Here is a 21750-nt window from a genome sequence, read left to right as displayed (position 1 = left end):
CAGGAGACTGTAGATTGCCAGTTTATATTCTTAGGGCAAATAATCTACCCCTAGCTAAGGTACTCATCATGCCTTAGAACAAGTATTAACTGAGTTAAGAGGTTGTGAGATCGGAAATCAAAGTCAGCATTTATTATAATAATGGGCTATTTCCTTGATTCATGTAACATTGCTCCTCATAAATAAAGCCACTATTCACACTACTATAAAACCTGAGAAATAGTCTTGCTCTGTAACAGGCAGATCTAGGACTCGGATTCTAATAACCTTATGGTTCCTATTTTCTTCTTCCCGCTCTGAAGATATCTTACAAGGAAGGAGTGGGAGCTGGCACCGCCCTAAGGAACACTCCAGAGATTGAGCGGGTGAAAAAAACCCAGCACAATATCAGTTCAGTAAGTTCTCCACAGCACTAATTATCCTTTCCCACAAACAGGGGCTGCATGCCTGTTTTCAGTTTTTTTAATGTAGCACCAACTCGTTTTTGCCCTGTGTCAATCACACTTCTCAGTTTTTCCCAAACACACCTCTGTGCCATATTTCTATTTTCTGGCCTTATTTGCCCTCTACTTCCTCAGCAAAGAAAATTATATTGGTTGAGTATAAATTGTAAGATCTTACCCTACAGTGTTTTTGACTCTGGGGAATGGTAGGTAGGGGCAATTTCTCCCATTTACTGCTGGGCATGAGCAACAGATAATTCTTGTCCATCCAGGAGGGGGTTGCATTTGAGAGCGTTTCATATGTTTAGTTTCTAGCCATGGGTGTGAAAAATGATTCTTTCCTTAGCATTCATTCCCTGCTCCATCTCTTCAGCTCTAGTCTTGGAGATATAACCTTCTAGAACTTCCCCTTAAACCGTCCAAATAGAACTGCTTTCATGACATACATAGGGGCTGACTCAGAATTAGCTAGTGTTTTGAGCATGTGACTAGGTAGTGATTTCCATTGGAAAAGGAATTCCAGGAGGGGCAAGGAAAGTTATAAAAACTGTGCAGCGCATGAGTGCCGTCAATCTTTGTGCCATAAAGGAAGTCCTGTCCCGAGGATAGTATCTAGAGAGAGAACTTGGAGGCCCATGTCTGAGTTAGGGTGAATGACATGTTGTTTGTTTAATGGGAATCTGAATCAGGCGCCACTTGATTCTGGCAGAGAAGTTAGTTTGGGAAAGATGTGTAAAGTGATTACATCTATGCTTTCAGTCAGATGTCAATATTTTCAAGCCTCTGAGGCTAAGTCAATTTGATTTTTGCCTTTAAGTACATGTTAAATTCTAATTAACACATTACTAAATAAAACTGTTTCTCAGACAGAAAATAATAAATTATTATATTACAATAATTTCTAAGGCATTTTATACGTATGCTTAATTATAAAGCTTTTGGTTATAAGCAATGCTTGTTTATATTAACCAAAGGATACCTATAGTAATAGATAAATGTGAATTTATTTGTAATTCAGGATAAAGAACCCAAAAAGCATGAGAAAATATAAAAAATTGTTTCCTACTAAAGGGAATATAATATTAGAAGAAAAATTCAATTATACAGTGGCAACAATAGAAGAATTCTAAACTATTTTAAGCTTTGGATAGAATAAATTAACTGCATTTTAAAATAAATTATTCAGGTGAAATACAAAGAAGGAATTAAGCATGCAGCAGCCATTTCAGATCCTCCTGAGCTAAAGAGGGCTAAAGAAAACCAGAAGAACATCAGCAATGTGGTCGTATTTCCTCCAGTGCTTTTCTGTGGTATTAAAATACCACACATGATGGGAGCACAGCATCGGCACAGGTGAAGTCTCATTACAATGAGTGCCATTGTGTGGTCCTTCCTTGGAAGTAGAGATGACATTCCATACTGCTCTGTGTCCTCCACGATGTGCCTCCTAGACACATTTTTAAAATGAAGGTCCACTCTGTGCTCTCGGGGGATTCAGTGAGTGAGACAAACTACAAGGTGTAGCACAATTAATAAAAGCCCAGAGACAGATATTGGAGTTCAACCTGAAGGTCAGAAAAGCAAAACAGACAGCCACTGGCTCTTACCTCAATCTTAGTCCAAAATGGTGATCCTGCCTCCAGGAATCTCATAATGAGATTGTGTGTGTGAGCTGTCTCCTCCCATTTTATAATCCTCTCTAGTGCTGGGATTAAAGACATGAACCACTACTGCCTGGCTTCTATGGCAAACTAGTGTGGCTACTGGGATTAAAGGTGTGTGTCACCACTGCCTGGTCTACAAGACTGACCAGAATGACTGTTTTACTCTCTGATCTTCAGGCAAGCTTTATTTATTAAAATACAAATGAACTATCACTACAACAAGGGGCTGTGGGTAGTCTCTAGGAGAAACGGCATACATTACTGGTATGCATTGTCTTATATATTGTCACAATGATTTGTATTTGTTGACTAGGCACTAATTTTTTTTTAATATTTAACAAGTATTATCTTTTTTAACCGTAAGCAATAATACTTCTTGCAAAGTGTTCTGGAAATGCAGAGGATGAATAGTATGTCACAGTGGGAGAGGAAAGGTCTTGGAAAAGGAACAACACTGGAGTCTTGTCATAGAGACTTAGAAGAATGATTTCATATGGCTTTTGTGAGGAAGGATCTTCCTGGAAGGGAAAATTAGTATTTTCTGAACCCAAACCTATTAAAAAGGGAGGACTGATGTGATGAGCATTGGGATGGAGGGTGGCAGGAGGTGATGGTGGGACCGGAGATGCAAAACCAAGCATAATACTATAGTATTGAGAATCCCTATAGTGTGACTCATAGATCATTCAAGAATATGTTAACAGTCCCAGTATTGCTCAGTTTTTGATCTGGTGATTAAGTTGTTTTACTTAACTACATTTTCTCCTTGCTTCTTCTTCCAAAAAAGTATTGCTGGTCTCTTTATGATAGAAACAATACTCTGTAGTTGGTTGTTTTTACTCTTTTGGCACTTTGGGGGCCCAACATCCAGCTCCCAAATAAGTACAAGGAGTCTTATTCTTTCTTATGAATGCCAAGCCTTAGCTTGGCTTGTTTCTAGCCAGCTTTTCTTAACTTAAATTGTCTCATTTACCGTTTGCTTCCGGGCTTTTATCTTCCTCTATTCTATATACCTTTCTTTACTTTTTACTCTGTGGTTGGCTATGTAGCTGGGTAACTGACCCATGGTGTCCTCCTCCTCCTCTTCTTCTCAATTCTTGATCCTTTCTCTTCCTCTCCTATTTATTCTCTCTACCTGCCAGTCCAACCTATCCTTTCTCCTGCCTCACTGTTGGCTGTTCAGCTCTTTGTTAGACAAATCAGTTGTTTTAAACAGGCAAAGGAACACAGCTTCACAGAGTTAAACAAATGCAACATAAAATAATGCAACACATCTTTGCATCATTAAACAAATGTTCTACAGCATAAACAAATGTAGCACATCTTCAACTAATATTCTACAACAATACTCTCTTAACTTCATTTGAAAAGTAAGTGTATAATTGCATAGATCTTATAGAATTTGCATGGTGTGTCATACAGGCCACTAGCAAAATTCAGGATGTTTTGTTAATGCTGAAGTCATGGAGAAGAACATGGACCATAGAGTTCTGATAGGCTTGAATCCAGTTCTCTAGACTTCACTTATACACTCTTTATAGACTTTCACCTATGAAATGTCCTTTTCTATAAGGCAGAGATTAGAGTATTAAAGAGTTATTGCCTTTAACTCATGTGTCAAATTGATGAATAGGAGAATCAGGACAGGAGTCTCCCGTTGAATTGTCATCTGGGTTTCATTCACTAGCAATTGTAGTTCCTCCCTCTCAGCAATGTGGCTCCACAAATCTTCAGTTCAGCTCTAACATAAATGATATTTCTACCAATAAAGATGGCATGGAACATTTCTCATTGTATCTCTATCATTTCCATACTGAGAACTTGCCTAAACTCTTACATGCAACCATGCACAGAACGTTGCTCCTTAGGGAGAGGGTACATTGGAAGAAATCCAACCCTTTCCATTTATTCTCCAGGCTTCTCAAATTTTTCTTCATTTTTATGTTCAGTCATAAGAATATGCATTTTGAGTGCAAGGTCTGTATAAAGCCCTAAGGCGGAATTTAAATTCAGAAAATGTATTGACTATCACTGCACAGCTCCCTGCAAAAGAATTTTCTCTTCCAGTTTGAGCTTTCAGAAACTTTCAGCAGATACGCCGTCCCTTTGCTCTGTGTTTGGTGCTCTTTTATTTCTTGAGATGTCGAATTGTTGGGGAAGTTGACTATGGTGGTAAAGTTGTCTCCGTCTTCTGCCCTCCGTTAAGAAAGAAGATCTGTATGCAGTAGGTCATCTTCTGTAGTGTTAGGCCAAATGTCAGGTCTTCTGACGTTAGAACTTGGTAAGGGGAGAGACTGATGGTCCTGTGAGGAAAGTTAGTAGATATAGTATACCGCTGCAGTACGGGCGTGGGGTCTTTGTGACCTTTGTTCGCAATGTGTTGAGTAATGACAAGAGTCTATTTTACATTTAACATGGCTCCTTTCTAAATGATGATGATAATAAATCATTTTAAGAATAAGATGGCAATTTAGTAAACATTACTTTAATGTCAAGAATTGGTGAACTCACAGAAGGTATAATTCCTTATTATTGATGAAATCACAATCAGGAAGTAATCAATAAATTATGTAATGTAAATATTAGCAATGAAAGGAATAGTTTAGAATATTTGACAAGAAAAAACTTGGGGACTAGGGTCTCAAGATGACATCTGGAAAAAGTGGACACAAAGCCTTATCCTTACCCAAGAAGCTATTTCCAATTGATACTTGCTGAAAATATGAAAATCATTTTTGTCTAATGGAGTATCAAGCACACTTTAGGCCAGACTCCATGACCACAAGTAACTGGCCAACATGACAGAAACATGGAAATGTTTGTTGTTGGGTTTTGTTTTTTTGTGTGTGCATTTGTTTTATTTTGTTTTTGGTATTTTTGGCTTTATTGCTTTTTGGTTTTTGTCTGTTTCATTCTTCAGGGGAAAAATGACAAAACACTTGTAGATAAGAAGGTGGGAATATTTGAGAGGCATTAGAGGAGGGGAATAATATGATAAAAATACACTATATGAAATTTTTAATGACTATTAGTTCATGGAGAAAAGATAAAATATTAATGATCTGTAGTACGTGACATTTCCTTTAGTATGTTCCTGTGGTACACATTTATTTCCCATGATTCCAAACTATCTAATGCTTTGTTCCTCAGCTCCAGTATAAAGATCAAAACTATAAGGCCACTCCAGTAACTATGACCCCAGAAATAGAGAGAGTGAGGAGGAACCAGGAGCAGCTGAGTGCGGCAAGTCATTCTGTTTTCTTTTATATTTTATCTAACAGGATGTAGTTTTCTTTTTCAAAAAGATGCTCTGTGAACCAGTGGACAAAAGCATGTGCATTTGGGCATGCTTTCACACAGTGGCACATTGGAGGGCATAGAGTATGATGTCTCTTGTGTGAGTCAGGAAGTCTGCATCCTGCTTTCTTACTCAAGAAGGCTTTGTCCTGGTTGCTGGGACATGAGGAGACATAAGAACCACATCTTTTCCTCATGAACCCTTTAGTTTACTCCTAAATCTCTAAAATTGCATCTAGGTAAGAAGCTGGGAAGTAGAGAGGATGGGGAAACAATATTAGAGATAGGACAAAAAAAGACTTGATGGGCTCTTACCATGCAGCGCCAACGCAAGGCACCTCATAAATGAAATGGGAGACACCAGCCAGTCATTTGATAATCCATTGCAATAACGTTGTCATAGTTAACCGAGGGGGGACCTCTGCTCTATTTTAATATTACATGTGAACATCTGAGCTCAGCATTATTAATTTCTTTGACGGGTGGATGTGGAAAACTGAATTTTGAGGAGTCAGAAACCATGCCAAAGATCCGTGGCAAGTAAGGGCAGAGCTGGGACTTGAACTTAGGCCTCCTGGAATTTAGAAATCTGTAGGGTAACCCCAAGTAGTTACCTTTTACCTTTTGTCAACCTTTTATTGGGGGGGGAACTTTCCTCAATAGTGAGAATAGCCTCTTTCTTGCAAAACTGGAATTTTGAAAGACTTTCAAATGTAAGAGTTAAGTTCTCTCAGGTGGAGGAGGAAAGTAAAAGTGAACATTGTGTATCTTTAAACCTCTGAAGGTAGAGGAAGACGTCAGGGATGTTTTAATGGTGGGAACTAGGAGGCCATAAGCAGACCAAAGCACTTTCCCAGCCTGCCATGGGGCCTTCATTCTGGTTTATTGTCATGGCTCCATTCTGATGTTTCTTTTTAAGGGTGTTCCCTTAGCTCCATTGCTTTTCTTTGTAAAGTTTGTAGCTAGCTGTGGCATGAAACAGGCTGCTTATTGAAGATCCCCTTTTAAGCAGCATATTCAGCTCTTCTTGATCAGTTGAGTTCAGTCAATAGGAGGTCACTATGTTAAAAGCAGGAGTGGACTTGAGTCCCAACCCTTGCGGTCGCCACTTGGAGCTCTTTATACTATTTATTTTAATTCTTATATCTCCTCTATAGGTCAAATACAAAGGAGAGCTAAAACAGCCAACTTCCATTTCGGATCTTCCAGAGCTGAAGAGAGTGAAAGAAAACCAGAAGAATATCAGCAATGTGGGAACATCTCAGTATTTATTGTTTGTATTTAATGATATCAAATGTGTCAATATGCAGATGAAGGAATTGTTTTAGAGCACAGGTTCGCAATCTATGGGTCATGACCCCCCACATATCACACATCCTGCATATCAGCTATTTACATTATGGTTCATAACAATAGCAAAACTATAGTTATGGAGTAGCAAGGAAATAATTTTATGTTTTGGGGTTTCCATAGCCTGAGAAGCTGTATCCGAGGGTTGCTGCTTTAGGAAGGTTGAGAACCACTGTATTAGAGAGTTGCTAGCCTCAGCTGACGGGCAGCTTCTTCAGGGGGCGGTGTCAGGTGGTAGGGGCTGTCGTGTGCAGTGCTGTATTGTGATGACTGTCCTGCAGTTTGTGGCATATCATCCTCCTCTTACTTTCATGCTGGTGATTGCTGTGGTTGCTACAAAGACTGGGGTAGTTTCTGGCATCTTGGTCCTGCATCTAGTGTGTTCTGACGGCAGAGTTCCTACCTGCCTGAGTTCTTGTTTGTCAGGCCCCTCCCTTTCTCTCACCCATGATGATTATTGCCATGTTTCTGGGGGAAAATGGTGAAGTATGTGTGGCTGACTGGCTATAGCATATGAAATGGAGCAGTTAATAGGTACTTGGCCCAAGGCAGCATTTTTACTTAGACTTGTTGAGTACTCTAGATCCATCTGTTTATATAACCCACCCACAGTTCACTAAGAGCATCCTTTGAGGATCTCATTAACATACAGAGTGGGCTCCTTGGAAGAGGAAATTTAGAAATCTATTAATCTTCAAAGAAGTCTTTTATGCCTCAAACCATGACCAGTTTATGAGTCAAAGGCAGGTTATCATTTGATTCTTTTCCTAAGAGCTATCTTTTGGAGGAGTAAATGTTCTTTCTTCTCAGTCATACATGACATGACTATTATTCTGAAGAAGGGATGTGGTTAGGGAAAAGGAGGATGACATGGAGACAGGCATGACGTCTTTACATGACTTGCCATGGTCACCTGTGAAATACATCCTTTCAAGGCTCCGCTGAAGTTAATTTCTGAGAAAACACAGCTATGCGAGTCCATCCTATTCAAACAAGACTTGTCACGTCCACAAAGCATTTCTTCTCATGCCCCTCTGGGATTAAAGGCTCACTCCAGACTCGCTGGTGATAGATGCGAGCCTAGCCACACTGATTGAGAAGAGGTCCGTCCGCTGCTGTGCCAAAATGAAGTGGAAGCTTGGAGATGAAAGCATTGTAATTCCCCTCCCCTCCCTCTCTCTTTTGTCTTAATGAGTTCCAGTCCTTGGCTAGTCCTTTAAAATTAAATATGACGTGATTCCTTTTTTGTTGAACTGATGAACAATCTTCTATTTTCCTTCTCTGAAATGGTAGGTTTATTATAAAGGTCAACTGGGAAGGGCCACGGCTTTAAGCATAACTCCCGAAATGGAAAGAGTAAAGAAGAATCAAGAAAATATTAGCTCGGCAAGTGGTTTTAACTCATTTTGGGCCATTGCAGAGAATGTATCCTTTACAATTTACTTGTGTTGCTTATTGTCTTATGAATAAAATCTATTTCCAATAAACATATACTATCGCAGATGAATCCCCAAAGCTCTCACTATATACATTTAGGTTATTGTGCAATCCCTTGTTAATATTCCTAGATATGACTGATAGCTACATCGATAGTTTATTTAGGCTAAGAATCATGTTATTTTATTCAATATCTTTGAAACTGACCAAGTCTTTAATATATAAATTAAAAAATTGTCATTTTACTAATGTACTTCACTGAACATGAGTTATTAAATGCTTTCTACAAAAACATGTACAAATGAGCAATTCAAAATAAGAATTCAGAAGATAGAAGGGTTAGTGCAGTTAATATCACTAAAACTAAATCAGGAAAACGGTTCACGGTAAGTGTGCATTGCTTTAGTGAATTGTAGGGCTCCAGGGCTCCAGGGCGGGAATCCCGGAAGTGCCCACAGTTCTGAGCCCTGAGCCCAGCACACCCGGCAGATTTTCATGCATGGGGGTCAGCATATGGGATTCATAGTTGACAGCTCTCTCATAGCATTCCTGTCCAGAGAGACGGGGCGTATTCAGCATCAATTGTCTTTAAGCTCTAACTGCTCAGAAGAAAACATAGAACTGTTCCTCGTGTTCCTCACTCTCTAGAGAGGGAAAAAGGAAAGGAAATCGGAAGACGTCTCATGTACTCCCCTCAGCACTCTTAGAGTCGAACATTGCTTAGCAACAGAAAATATGACTGGGCTCTATTTCATGTTGTATCTGCCCCGTTTAAATGTGCTGAGCAGGTCCACTGTGGTCATTTCCTGACTGTTAGGCACACGTGTTTGTTTGCTCTTGACAGACTTAAGTCCTTTGTACAATACTTTAAGGGGAATCATCAAGAGTGTAATTTTAGGTGACTATTCTGGAATAAAATGTAATCCACCGAAAGAAAACCTACCTGGGAAATAATTCTGAGTAGGTTGCACATGACTCACCCATTTGAAAAGCTTCAAAATGTTATGCAGCATTTAGATTATAGTTATCCAGTTATATGAATGTCTGCTGTTTCCTTTGCAGGTGAAATACACGCAGGACCACAGGCAAATGAAAGGCAGACCATGTCTGATCTTAGATACACCTGCTTTGAGACATGTTAAAGAAGCACAAAACCATGCTTCCATGGTAGGATGCGACAGATCATTGTCTCCATGACTAAAACATACTAAGGAATGACAAGACCTGTGTTTGGATGGCACAGTTCACTATTAATCTGGACAACTAACAACACACGGGCATGGGAATGAGCCCTTGGGGCAGGGTGTTATAACCACACTGAAATGTAATGAAAATATTCACTCTAATAAAATAATTTCCCCTCGAAGATTTTTGGTGTGTTTTTATTTCTAACTTGATAATTATAAGTACATGTATAAATGACATTTATCTAGCCTTTGTTTTTTACTTAACTTTAAGACTTATTTTGGTATATTTGCATATTATAAAGAATATTTTTGAGTGTGTTTCAAAAGCAGTGTTGTATCAATTTTTTACCATTAAGCTTATCCATTTAAAGTGTTTAGCTTAAGCTAATCTTAATAATTATTGCCCTCTTTGAATTTCAGAACATGAAAAGAATGTATGTTTTATAATATACAATTTTTATAAATATATATGAAATTCCACATAATATATCTCTTAATCTAATTTTAAGTAGCACTGTCGCCTTGAAGAATTGTGCTCCAATGACTAATCACTATTGCATATTACAGGTGAAAGAAAGGAAAGCAATTCGTAGTCAAGCTGTGTGTTTTGTGCAATAACCAATGTTTTTAAGTAATTGTCTTTTATAGCTTACTGATATATAGGTTTCCATATCATTTAAAGAAGATGCTATTTATAGTGTTTAAAAATATAAAATTATCGGTGTTTGGTTTCTGACATTGTTTTTGGGGTATTTGTGCAAAAATCTTGTGAGACAATGAGGAATTTCAGTTTGAATTAATAATACTTTTTTTTTTCTTTTTCAGGTCAAATATCATGAAGATTTTGAGAAGACAAAGGGGCGAGGCTTCACTCCCATTGTGGATGACCCTGTGATGGAGCGGGCGAGGAAGAACACCCAGGTTGTGAGCGATGCTGCCTATAAAGGGGTCCAGCCTCATGTTGTGGAGATGGATCGGAGACCTGGGATCATTGTGGGTAAGCATGTGGTCTTCTCACGGGTATGCAGGTCAAAAGACTATGCCCACATTCATCCGACCTGACAGGTTTGGGGAAATTCCAAATAGATCACAGGTAGATTGCCCTGGCATCATGCTGAAAGGGACCCAGGGATTTCAGTATTGCTGGTACCTTTTATTTCCGAGAGTTCCTGTGTAGCATCCTACACAGCATCAGCAGCATCCCTGAGAGCAGTGATTATAATGGTTGAACATTCTGCTTCCTTGGAGCTTGTGTGCTTGCTGGGTGAAAGTGTTACACCGTAGACATTGTGCCCATGGGAGACAGAAGAGTTATTTCCCGTTTAGGCTCTTTTGTCCTTAAACAGAATCTGATGGTATTCTGTCACACAAATCACTTGTATTTTTGAACTGAGTTTCTGAGCTAGGATATTTGCGGGCCACCTGAAAGCCTGGTTGTTTAGAGAGGAGCCCTTTCTTCATTGTGTCCTTTTCTTACATTCAGTCTAGGGACATCCTAGGGAATATGGCTTGAGCTATCAGCAGGAATCAAGCTGACATCGAAGCAGGCTGGAAAGGAAAGCCATGAAGTCTCAGCATAGATCATGAAGTTGTGGCAGGAGCAGCTGGAGGCAGTTGGTCACGTTGCATCCGTGCCTAGGGGGCAGCGAGGGCTGAACACTTGTGCTCAGCTCACCTTCTTCCTTTCATTCACTCCAGGGCCGCGACACATAGAATGGCACACCTGCATTTAGGATGGGTCTCCCCACCTTAGTTACCTCAGTCAAGATAATCCCTGCCAGGTGTGTCCAGGGATGTGTCTCCATGGAGGCTTTAGATTCTGTCAAGTTGACCATACAAGTTGCCATCCCAGTCAGAGAGGTTTTGGCGACCACGGTATATAGCTCTCAGTAACCTCACTGTTAGAGTACCTTCCTCTTCAAGGGAAGGGCTTCTGCTGGAGAGTCAGAGTGGGGAAAGGGCGTGGAGAGGTGGGTTGGTGGGGAAGCACACATTTCACGAAGTAACATTTAGTCTAAAGCGAGAGTGCTAAACTAACATCCGAGCCCCGAGCGACTAGGATCCTTACCAACGGGAAGTAGAGTATTTTCCAAAGAAATACTCCAGGCCTATTTGTAGGCTATTGATAGCTTCACTCATTTCCCCAGGTTGATTACTTACTGGGTCATAGTAAGATGGATGGATGAATTGTGATGTTTTCAGTACAAGTGATGCAGAAGTAGAGTTTCATTGATTTGTGCTAATAACTCATAAGACAGAGTGGCGTGATTCATCTCACCCTGGGGTCCTACAAAGACGAGGGACTAGCAATGATGGTGAAATCATTGCTAAAAGTGATGAAACTGTCTAGACAGGGCTCTCAGTTAGTATTTATAGTATTTTCAATAGCACTTATCACTTTTTTAAAATATAGATTTATAACTAAAATTATTTATTCAATGGACAACCTAGGAGTCAGTTTCTTTTTTCTTATGGGGAAAAAAATCAGTGTCCATGAAGGCTTGCTTATAAGATCATAAAACAAAATACATTTAACCAACACTAAATGTCCCAGTGAGCCAGGGTCTACATCATGAATGGAAATACAAGTACATAGATTTGCTGATGAGTGCAGACCAAGACCGTTGATGCTGCTTCTGTTTTTGTTGTGGAGTTCTGCTGCTGCTGTTTACTAGCTGGATGAACTTGGCGCGGCTCTAAATCCTTCTTAGTCTCAGGTTCCTTACCTATGCAGTGATGACAGCAGCAGTGCTTAGAGTAGCAGATACGAGTTCGGTCATAGCAGAGATAGTGCTTGGCATACATTCACAGTATATCATTGAGAAGAAAGTCTTTGCCTTTAGTTCTCTGATTATGCTATCTTAAGCTCCCCCCATTTCTTCCATAATTGGGTATTTATTCCCCAATTTTGTATCACTGCACAGCCCTCTTAGGTCCAAGCATTGTGACAACAAATATATTCAGAAATTATTAAACTTGAGTTTTGCCTGTAGCTACAATAAAAGATGGGCACATTGGCTGCTGTGTTTGTTAGTCAGATGTCTGTCACTGTGACAAAATGTTTGAGAAATCAACTTAAAGAGGAATTGTGTTCATTTGTCTGACAGCATGAGGTTTGAGCCGATTGTCGTGGCTCTCTGGCTTTGGGTCTTGTGGGAGTATAGTGCAGGGCAGTCAGAGTGTGCCACAGAGAAAGGCAGCCACTGGAAAACAATGGAGAGTTGGGTGGGCTTGTCTTAAGGTGCTCTTAAAAGGAACGCCTCAGTTACCTAACTTCCTGTTACCAGGGATAACCTCTTGAAGTTTCTACAACTTTGAAAAATGTCACAAGCTAGTGAAGGTGTCTTCAATACATGGACCTTTGTGGGGACACTTCAGAGATAAACTATGGTGACAGTGTGGTAACTGAACACAGAAGTAACTAATCTATGATTCATTGAGGGCAGAAAGCACGTTTGGGCATGCCTTCATGCCCCATCCCTCATGGTTCCTTGTTGGAATCCTTTCTACGGAATTGGGATAAATGTGTCCTCTATGGCTTTATTTGTTCCCATAGACCCCACCAGTCTTGGAATGAAAAGTGAACCTGCCACTTGTCTACATTTCCAGCATTCTTTCCTGTTACAGGGAGAGGACAGTTTTAAACAAAAGCATTTCTGTCATTTCCCATGACGACTCAGGTGTCCTCAGGCAGGAACTTGAGCAGATGCTGTCTGTCCTTGGGTGAAGCACAGGAGTACGGGGGGTTGGGGATGCTAGAGAATTGAACATGGCAGCCATGTGTGAACGTACCTTGGCCTGAGTCATAGGTGTTTCGTGGAGACTCTCATGCTGGGCAGTGAAGAAACCTGGCTGCTCACATCGGATGAAAGTGAGGACTGCTCCCCATTTCTCTGGCTCTGAAGTGCCCTGGGCCACTTTTAACATGTTGCTTTTGCTTGACTGTTTCCCTTGCTGACTTTTCAAAGCTCCCTCTTCATCTCTTGGTTTCTTCCTTTTGGTGAAAGACCTCAAAGTATGGCGCACAGATCCTGGCTCCATCTTCGACCTTGACCCCCTGGAGGACAATATTCAGTCTAGAAGTCTCCATATGCTCTCTGGTATTGTTTGAGTTCCTCTCTCTTTTCCTAGGTTTTGTTGGAAAGTTAATGATGATGCATTATAGACTTTCACTGTGGCAAACATACCATGGAAATTGAAAGCTGAGAATTCAGAAAATGCGAGAAATGTACTATGCCACTTTAGAATAACATTAGTTATTTATGAAAACAAAACTTATAAAAGGAACTTGGAAATAAATCCTACATTAGTTTGTCCTAGATTCTTTTAAAACGGTGTCTAGAGCATACTTTCATTTGCCTTCCATTGGCAAATGGGATTCTATAGGCTTTCTGGGACTGCGGGTCTGGTTATTTGGATTGCAAAGAGCTTCTGGGACAGAAGGGAGATTTGTTTCATGAAATACAGTATTATAGTATTTTAGAGTCAAGATTCAAAACTTATACATACAACAACAGGAAGGGTTCTCTACAGTGTCATGCAAGCTTTCCAATTAAACTTTCAGGAGTTTTGCTTTTCTCTCTGAATTTCTATACATGCCTTTCCCCCATGGAGGCTTATTTGATTGTGAGCTTGGATGACAGTCTATCACTAAAAGGGGAAAAAATGAATGACTTGGTATAGTTACCAAACATTTAGACTTTTAAGCCACGTTAAGCAAATATGGTTTGAAAATTACTATCTAATTTCACAGTCTCAAAAGAAACAAGATACAAATACCTTGTACTCAGGGCTACTTGAAAGCAAGTATTTAAAGCAGATGTTCACTCTCAAAGAATATTTTTTTTTTTACTTTTCTAGTGTTTGCTTCATGATTGTCTGTCTCATATCCCTTATGTCTCTTAAAAAACAAACAAACACTACAGACTAAACGAGAAGAAATGTCTTGTAGGTCCTGTATGTATGTGGTGCAGTCCATGCTAAGTCTGGGGTGGGTCGCCAGAACCTTAGAATAGCAGAGCTTCAGGATTATTATTTAATGAGGAACTGTCTTGCTTCCCCGTGATGCTTTGTTTGTTGTCTAAGTCACGCACTCATGTGTCGAATATTCTCCCTCTGATGTAGAAAAGGCGAGTCAGTACCAGAGACACCTGTCTCGTTCCCAGTCCAGCAGCACTTTTGGTACAGGTCTGGGAGATGACAAGTCGGAGATCTCTGAGCTCTTCCCTAGCTTTTCCTGCTGCAGTGAGGTAACCAGGCCATCTGACGAAGGAGGTATCAAACCACAGCCACTTAAAACTAACTCACCTCTCCAGTGTGCACCAGAGTGTCTTGTACACACTTTCACCTTTGCACAGCTTGGGTGTACTTGGAATTTTAATTTGAAGTTTGGAAAGATAAGAATCTTTTACGTAAAACTACTAATTTATAGTTTGGCATGCTTCACTGTTGTCCATACAATGATCCATAACAACAAAGGGTCCTGGGAGATTTGCTACGGGGTGCATGACTGGTGTGTATGTCATGGATATGCACAGTCTTAGTAGACACCAGAGCTCTGTGTAGTTTCTGTATGGCTTCCATTAGGGGGAGAAAATCAATCTTAGAGTGGTTAAGAGATTGCTATAAAATGGTGTGTGTTTTAATACTGATATATATTTATGGAGTTACAGCTTGTCAAAAAGAAATGGCATGCAATACTTGGGATGTAAGATTTCTTTTTTAAAGTAGAAAAATATTGTTGTTGGTAATAATCATCACTTTATTGTGAATTCCTCTCCTTTTCATGTGGTTTTTCTTTTCTGTATCAAAGCTAATGGATTGCTTGTAGAACTTTCAATACCTTCCATTAGGATGTTATGTGGTGGCTGTGGCTGATAAAGCTGTAATTAGTAACAAGACTCAATGCATTGGGAAGGGAAGGAGACAACTCAAATACTGAGTTGTCTTGTCAAAGATCAGACTGCTGAAGTTTCTAGGTAGGAGTTTAAAGTTAAGTAGCTGAGTACCTAGGGGAAGTAAACATCATTTCTGCGGACAGCTCTTGTTTTCAAGTCATTGTCTGTATTCACCACAATAACGCATTATGAACATAAAATCAATCATACTCTTTATACTTGAATTCTAAACATACCCTGGCTTGAGATTGCTAGAGGATTTGTTGGAGATGAAGGACTTCCTTTTATTCATCCTTTTTCCAAGACAGAATCTTGCTACATATAAACTCAGACAGGCCTCAATCTTGTGGTCCTCCAATCTCAAGCTTCTGAATGTTTAGATTGTAGTACCTTTAAGATTATTCTCAGGCCCCTTTTATGCAGCTCCAAAGAAAAAAATTACAAATGAGTTTTGCTTTATTGTAGACAAAAAGCTGGTTGCTTGCTTTCTTCAGGGTCTGGCTTATTCATGAAGGCTTCTGTAACTACTTCAATGATTTTTCTTCTTTTTGGGTGGGAGATACAGACTCTTCCTTCAGTGCCTTTTAAAGTTCTGGATGCACACACTACCACTGATGCTTGATAAGATAAACACAAGAAGCAAATGTAAGAAGTAGTGTGGTCAGTGACACTTAGCATCACCCAGAGTGTTTGCTTCAGTGGTGACTCTTATATTTCATGTGTGCATAACAACACAGCAATCACTCATCAAACATACATCTGCACTGGCCAAGAACTTGGATCTGTAATGTATCCCATGGTGAGCAAAAGAGACAGGAATCTACTGCGGAGGGGGGCATAGCCTTTAGTGGGGGACCCTGATATTAAACAGGCACAAAAATGCTACTACATAATTATAAGCAGAGTCAGTGATATGTGCAGATGGGACAGGGCCTAAAGGACAGTTGATAGGCAATTTCGTTTAGCCTTGATGTTAGAAAAGACTTCTTCAAGGAAGGAAGTGACTGAGCAGAGCACTGCGAGGCCATGACATTGGCTCGTTCAAATAGAAGTATCACCTAGACCGTTACAATTCAGAGAGTGCCCTGGTGCAGTATTCCGAAGCCCCCTTCCAAGTCTACATATGGCCTTGGTTGACTCCACATAGACACAGAAAATGCAGAACTGCTCATTCCAGGAGCCTCAGCTCCCATCTGCAGTAAAGATGCCCGGGTTAGCCTGGGTCACTACTTTTTCTCTCCCAAGGCTGTAAAACCCACTGCTGTTAGCTGTGTTTAATCTCCTCTTGCCTTTCAAATCACTGTTGTGTTTTTCCTCAAACTATTTAAAAAAGAGAATCAACTCCTCTTTGAAGTTAAACTGAATGAGATGATGTCTCTGTTGATAAAAAGTACCAACAAATATTCCTTTGCTTTTATTAGATTTTAAAGACTAGAGCTGAAAATAGCTTGTAATCTTTCTGCCTCATCCTCCTGTTCACTGAGATTGTAGGCTGGTGCCATCTTGCTTATTTTGGAAGAAGTTTAAAAATATTTTTTGATGGTCTGGAGAGAGTTCTGTGGACAAACTACTTGCCATGAAGAGTATGAGTATAGTTTGGTTCCCCAGAAACCACACTAGTGCCCAGTGGGTATGGTGGCCATTCATGATTTCAGCCTGAGAAGGCAGGGACAGGGAATCTTTGGAGCAGGATGGCTAGCTGGACTATATTGATAAGTTCTGGGTTCAGGTGAAGAGTAATTGAGGAAGACTACTTTGTCCTTCCATGCACACATTCATCCAAACACATGAGGACATGCATGCACACATGCACACATGAGGACATGCATGCACATATACATACATGTTCACACTGTCCACTTACTTATTTGATTCTCTTGTTAGTGAGTGATTAGTGTCAGGGTGGGATCTTGGGCTTCCTGCCTGCTAGGTAGACACTTGACCATACTCCCAGACCAGAAATGTTGTTTAAAATGAAGGGATTTTCTACTCTGAGCAAGGTGGCAGGAGGTGCATTTTTGACAGGCAGTGAAGGCTCACTGGGTTGAAGAGAGCCTGTGATGTCAAATGGACTCTTTTGAGGTATTTGTAAGTTTCTGCTGTTTATGGGCATCTCTTACAAGGATAATATACTCTTGGTTTAGGGACACTATGCCTAGTTTTCCAGGTAGGCATTGAGGTGTGAAGTAGAAGTTAAAATGTAGTAAAAGTTTGATGATATCAACTCAGAAGATTCAACACTAAAAGGTATCTATGCTCCTTGGAGAAGTCTTAATTATGCATAAGAATATGTCCTTGATTTCCTTCATTTTAGGTGAAGCAAAGCATAGTCAGTGAGATCCACCTTGCCTGTGTTCAAGTGAATAGTGACATACACACTTCGTGTGTTCAAAACTACCCCCAACTACCAGACTATGGTTATGGGTCTGAGGTCATTTAGAGTTTTGCTAGTCTGATTAAGAGTAAATTTGAATAAATAAGATATTTTATTAAATACCAGCCAGGAACATGTATACTGGCCAGGTCCATACTGGAGACTTGTACTTAGATTATGGCCCTGAATTACATTAGTCAGGGGTTTACTAAGGCAAAACTCACAAGGCCATGTGTTTTCTGCCTTCATGCAATCAGTGGCAAGCATACATCCTGACGTATTTCCTGTCTATGTACTTCCTACCTAGACTGTACATCTTATGCAACTGGGGCAACCAAGCTTGTTTCCAGAGATGAAAACACACGGCTTGTTATCTTACATAAACAACAGCCCTAACGTTCCAGGAAATTATCTGTACTTGTACATTTTAACTCTGTCTTCATACCTCAGTGCTTACCTGGAAAACTAGGAAGTGTTCCTTAATAAAGAGTATATTATATGTAAGTGGAGCTTATAAGTTAGAGACATATTTGTTTTATAGATATCTTAAGGACAATAATTTAAACTTAAGGCATAATGTTTGCCATCACACTACCCTATATCCTTTCAAATCTTTACTCTCCTGGGCTTACAATTTGCTAAGTGATAGCCGCAACTTCTCAAGTCATAGAGCCAACCTCTTTGGAATCATTCTGCCCTTATGTCCTTTATTCATTCTTCACGATGCATTCATTAGAACGTCTTATCATGTCTGCCATGCAGAGCCTTTCCTGGGGCTGCTTGTGTTACCTCTCACACTGCTCTGAGAACATATCTGAGCCAATGGCTGGCAGACGTGATATAAGAGAGGTAGGTTTTATTGTGGCTCAGGGTAGAGGAGGTTATACAGCCCACCATGGCAGGAAAAGCATAATGGTATTCATAGTGGCAGAATCTTGTGGCGAGGACTCTTCACATCTTGTTTAACCAAGAAGCAGAGAGCTTGGACCACAAAGCAGGGTTAAGCCATAACTCTCAAAAGCTGTTTCCTCCAGTGGTCCACTTTCTCCAGGGAGGCCTGCATCCTAAAGGTTCCATAACCTAAAAGAACCCAGAAAATAAGGGCCACAGGGCTGGGGAGATTTCTCAGTGGGTAATGTTTTTGCTGCATAAGCATGAAGCATCCAAACTCAGATGCCCAGCACACATGTCAAAATCTAGTATGATGATACACGCCTGTAATCTTAGTGGTTGGAAGCAGAGCCTGGAGTATCCTGTGGGCTCTCTAGGCAATCAATCTAGCCAATAAATACATAAATAAAGTAGAAAGTGACTGAAGAAGACACCTTGCATTGCTCTCTAACCTCCATAAATTCTCATGCACACACGGAATATCTTTGTGAAATAAACTCTCTTGTAGAAGGCCTGGAAGGGAACTTTCACACTTTTGTTTCAATGTCTTGATGTTTTAATGACATTGAAGGAAAGCTGAAAACAACTTGAAGTAGGAACCTTCCCAGAGGGAGCCCCCCTCCCTTTTCCTGCAGAGGAAGGGAAGAGATAGTATTCCTGACCTGGCTTTGAAATGTAGGCTCACCTTTGAAATGCATGCTGTGCTGGGCTCTGGTGAGGAGGAGCTGATTGATTGAAAGACAGGATTTGATGGTGATGACAACTGTTTGGTGGAAATAATTAGTGTCTTTAGCAGCAACAGTCAATCATGTGCCTTTGTTTAAACTCTGTCCCCAGAATTTGAAATGTGTTTTCTAACACTTGCTAGAGGATGAAGAAAATGGAAAATGTTCTTATGTATTTCAAATGCTTTTTTTTTTGTCTAGATTTTCTTGATTCCTTTAAATTGTGAGCATGTATGATTACAATGTGTTATATCCTAGAAAATGGTCCTTTTATATATTCAGTCATCCCCTTCTGTAGAGGGGACATATGTGACAAAGCCATGCTGTATATCAGGACTCTGAACCTTGGGTCCTGACCCTGGCTCTGATTTCCTGTGCACAGCAGACAAGAGTGTAGGCACAAAAGTGTTCTGAGATATTTCATGCTTCTTTAGCGAAGTGCCATAAATTTCAGTGAACTCTTTTCCTTGTCTCTATGACAATGTGTTTATGTTCCAAAGCCATCTGTTCCGCTTTACAAGCTAGGTGGCTAGGCAGCTGTGAGGGGCAGTTACTGGGGTCCCTCTTCGGAGAGAGGGGGAGATGCTGATGGTTAGGACAAAGGGTTAGACAGTCGTCTTTTTTCCTTAAAGAGCAGTGCCGCGTTTGGATTTCATTGTTAACCCAAAAGAATTCTCTGAATTTTCTATTTTCTTGTTGCGTCGGCTCGTCTCTCCTGCCAGCTGCCCATCTTGCTTTGATTGCTGAATATTTCCATTCTCTGTGATTATCTGGAACTCGCTTTGCTTGCCAGGCTGTTCTTCGATGGATTAAGTTACTAAAGGGCTTTCCTTGAATATCTCTGTTGTGCTATTTTGATTCAATAACAGAGGATTTTATTTAAACTTCATCCAATTTTATTTTGATTCTTGAATAGCTGAAATCATCTCCACTGCCTTCCAGTGTTGTCCTTTGCTTGCTTTTCGTCTGACACACGTCATCTGGCGGACACCCGCCTTATGGTCTCCTTTGATCTTGTGTTTGTCTACATGGTGTATCTGCCTCCTGGTACTGCTTTGTGTTTCATTGGCTTTCCTTCATTTGCTGTCTTCTGTTGTCACAGTTATTCTTCGCTGCCCTCGGTATGAGCGTGTGCTCAGTTTGGCTTCAGGTATTTTCCGTGTTTCTGCTTCTTCTGCAAGCATCAAAGGGCGTAGGGGTGTGCTGGTGAATGAAAAACAGGTGCACTTTCCAAAACAGACTTTCAGCTTTCCAACCTGTGAACTTTCCCCCAGTCCTTTCCGCCTTCCCTGACTCAAAGGAAATGTCTGAGGTTCATGGAGCTTAACCCAGCCCAGCCAAACTGTATGTACAGTACCATCTTTGTGCTTAAAACAGAGTAGATTTTAAAGAGAGCTTTCAGAATTTTCTGAAATTCTGACCCACTTGTCCATAGGTGTAAACAAAGCACTGCACCAATTAAGAAGAGAGTTGCCCTCAAGATTTGGTGGTACAGTAATTTTGCCTGCCTATTGCCATTTATATCTAGTCTCTTCCATGTGGGGGAGATACTGAAACACACAAAGAAAAGATACAGTTATTGTCTTCAATGAACTCACCGTATTCTGGATGGTGAACCAGATACATGGTGTTCTGGAAGGCATTGCCTCTGATTAGAACTGACCAAGTAGAAAACAGGTAAGGGGATTTGGAGACAGAAACACTGACATGGATAACAAGGGAGCACACTGGGGACCTGGTTTGGCACCTCTGTGCCCAGGACCTTTGTGAGTCTTGTAGATGCCCAACTAGAGTTTGGGCAGCACAGAACCTCTTTGGCAGAGACGGGATCTAGCAGCATGTAACTCTGGTTTTTGGGCTTGCCTGTAGATGATAGGCTATTTGGAGGAGCAGCTACCCAGACTTGCTGGGCTCTTCTTTGAGGTTTAGTGCTTTACTAAGAGTGTGATTCACATTTTTTGTATTTCAGTCCCACCAAAGGCTTCTTAGATAGAGGAGCAAATGGTACAGAAACAGAATTGTGAATTTTTGTTGCAAGCTGTATTGTTTTTATGTTATTGTTGTTTATATGAAGAGCAGGTGTGGTGAAAACCAAACACCTTCCTTTCAAACAACTCCCAAATTCTAGCAGGAGAACAGTGACTGAATGTTTAATAGGCATCTTAAATCTCGCATCTGAAAACAAAATCTCATTTCTGATTCCTCTCCTCACCCTACATGTTTTCTCTTTGTACTTACCTGCTCAGCTATGATGTGATTATTTAATACTTTGGGGAAAACCTTGGAGACAATGTTACCAACTTTCTTCCTCCCACGATTCACATTTAGTTCACCCGGTGGCTGGCTTTGTCTTCAAAATAATGCATGTCTGTATAACACCCGTGAGATATTTCTCATTTCTTCTACTATACTTTGAGACTCACTCTCTGATTGCATTGAGCTGATAGAACTAGGCTTCTGCTCTCTCTGGTTCCATCTTTTAGCC

At 40.4% G+C, this 21750-nt stretch overlaps 1 protein-coding gene across 12 annotated transcripts in view; it reads left to right on the top strand.

Moving 5' to 3' along the window:
- Positions 1 to 21750, top strand: part of Nebl (nebulette) — a 341905-nt gene that overhangs the window by 300238 nt on the left and 19917 nt on the right. For 9 of the 12 annotated variants that reach the window (XM_050152674.1, XM_050152679.1, XM_050152678.1 and 6 more), the window contains 6 exons: positions 303 to 395; positions 5258 to 5350; positions 6562 to 6654; positions 8048 to 8140; positions 9254 to 9358; positions 10204 to 10375. In XM_050152674.1, the coding sequence (XP_050008631.1) occupies positions 303 to 395; positions 5258 to 5350; positions 6562 to 6654; positions 8048 to 8140; positions 9254 to 9358; positions 10204 to 10375 (649 nt within the window). Of the gene's footprint in view, positions 1 to 302; positions 396 to 1629; positions 1726 to 5257; positions 5351 to 6561; positions 6655 to 8047; positions 8141 to 9253; positions 9359 to 10203; positions 10376 to 21750 lie in introns of all 12 variants that reach the window. The other 3 variants (XM_050152682.1, XM_050152677.1, XM_050152681.1) reach the window with 3 other exon arrangements.

The sequence above is a fragment of the Alexandromys fortis genome, unplaced genomic scaffold (assembly GCF_014885135.2).
Source record: "Alexandromys fortis isolate MF-2015 unplaced genomic scaffold, M_Fortis_MF-2015_v1.1 scaffold_54, whole genome shotgun sequence".
In the NCBI taxonomy this organism is placed as follows: Eukaryota; Metazoa; Chordata; class Mammalia; order Rodentia; family Cricetidae; genus Alexandromys; species Alexandromys fortis.
This window is presented reverse-complemented; position numbering and strand designations above follow the sequence as displayed.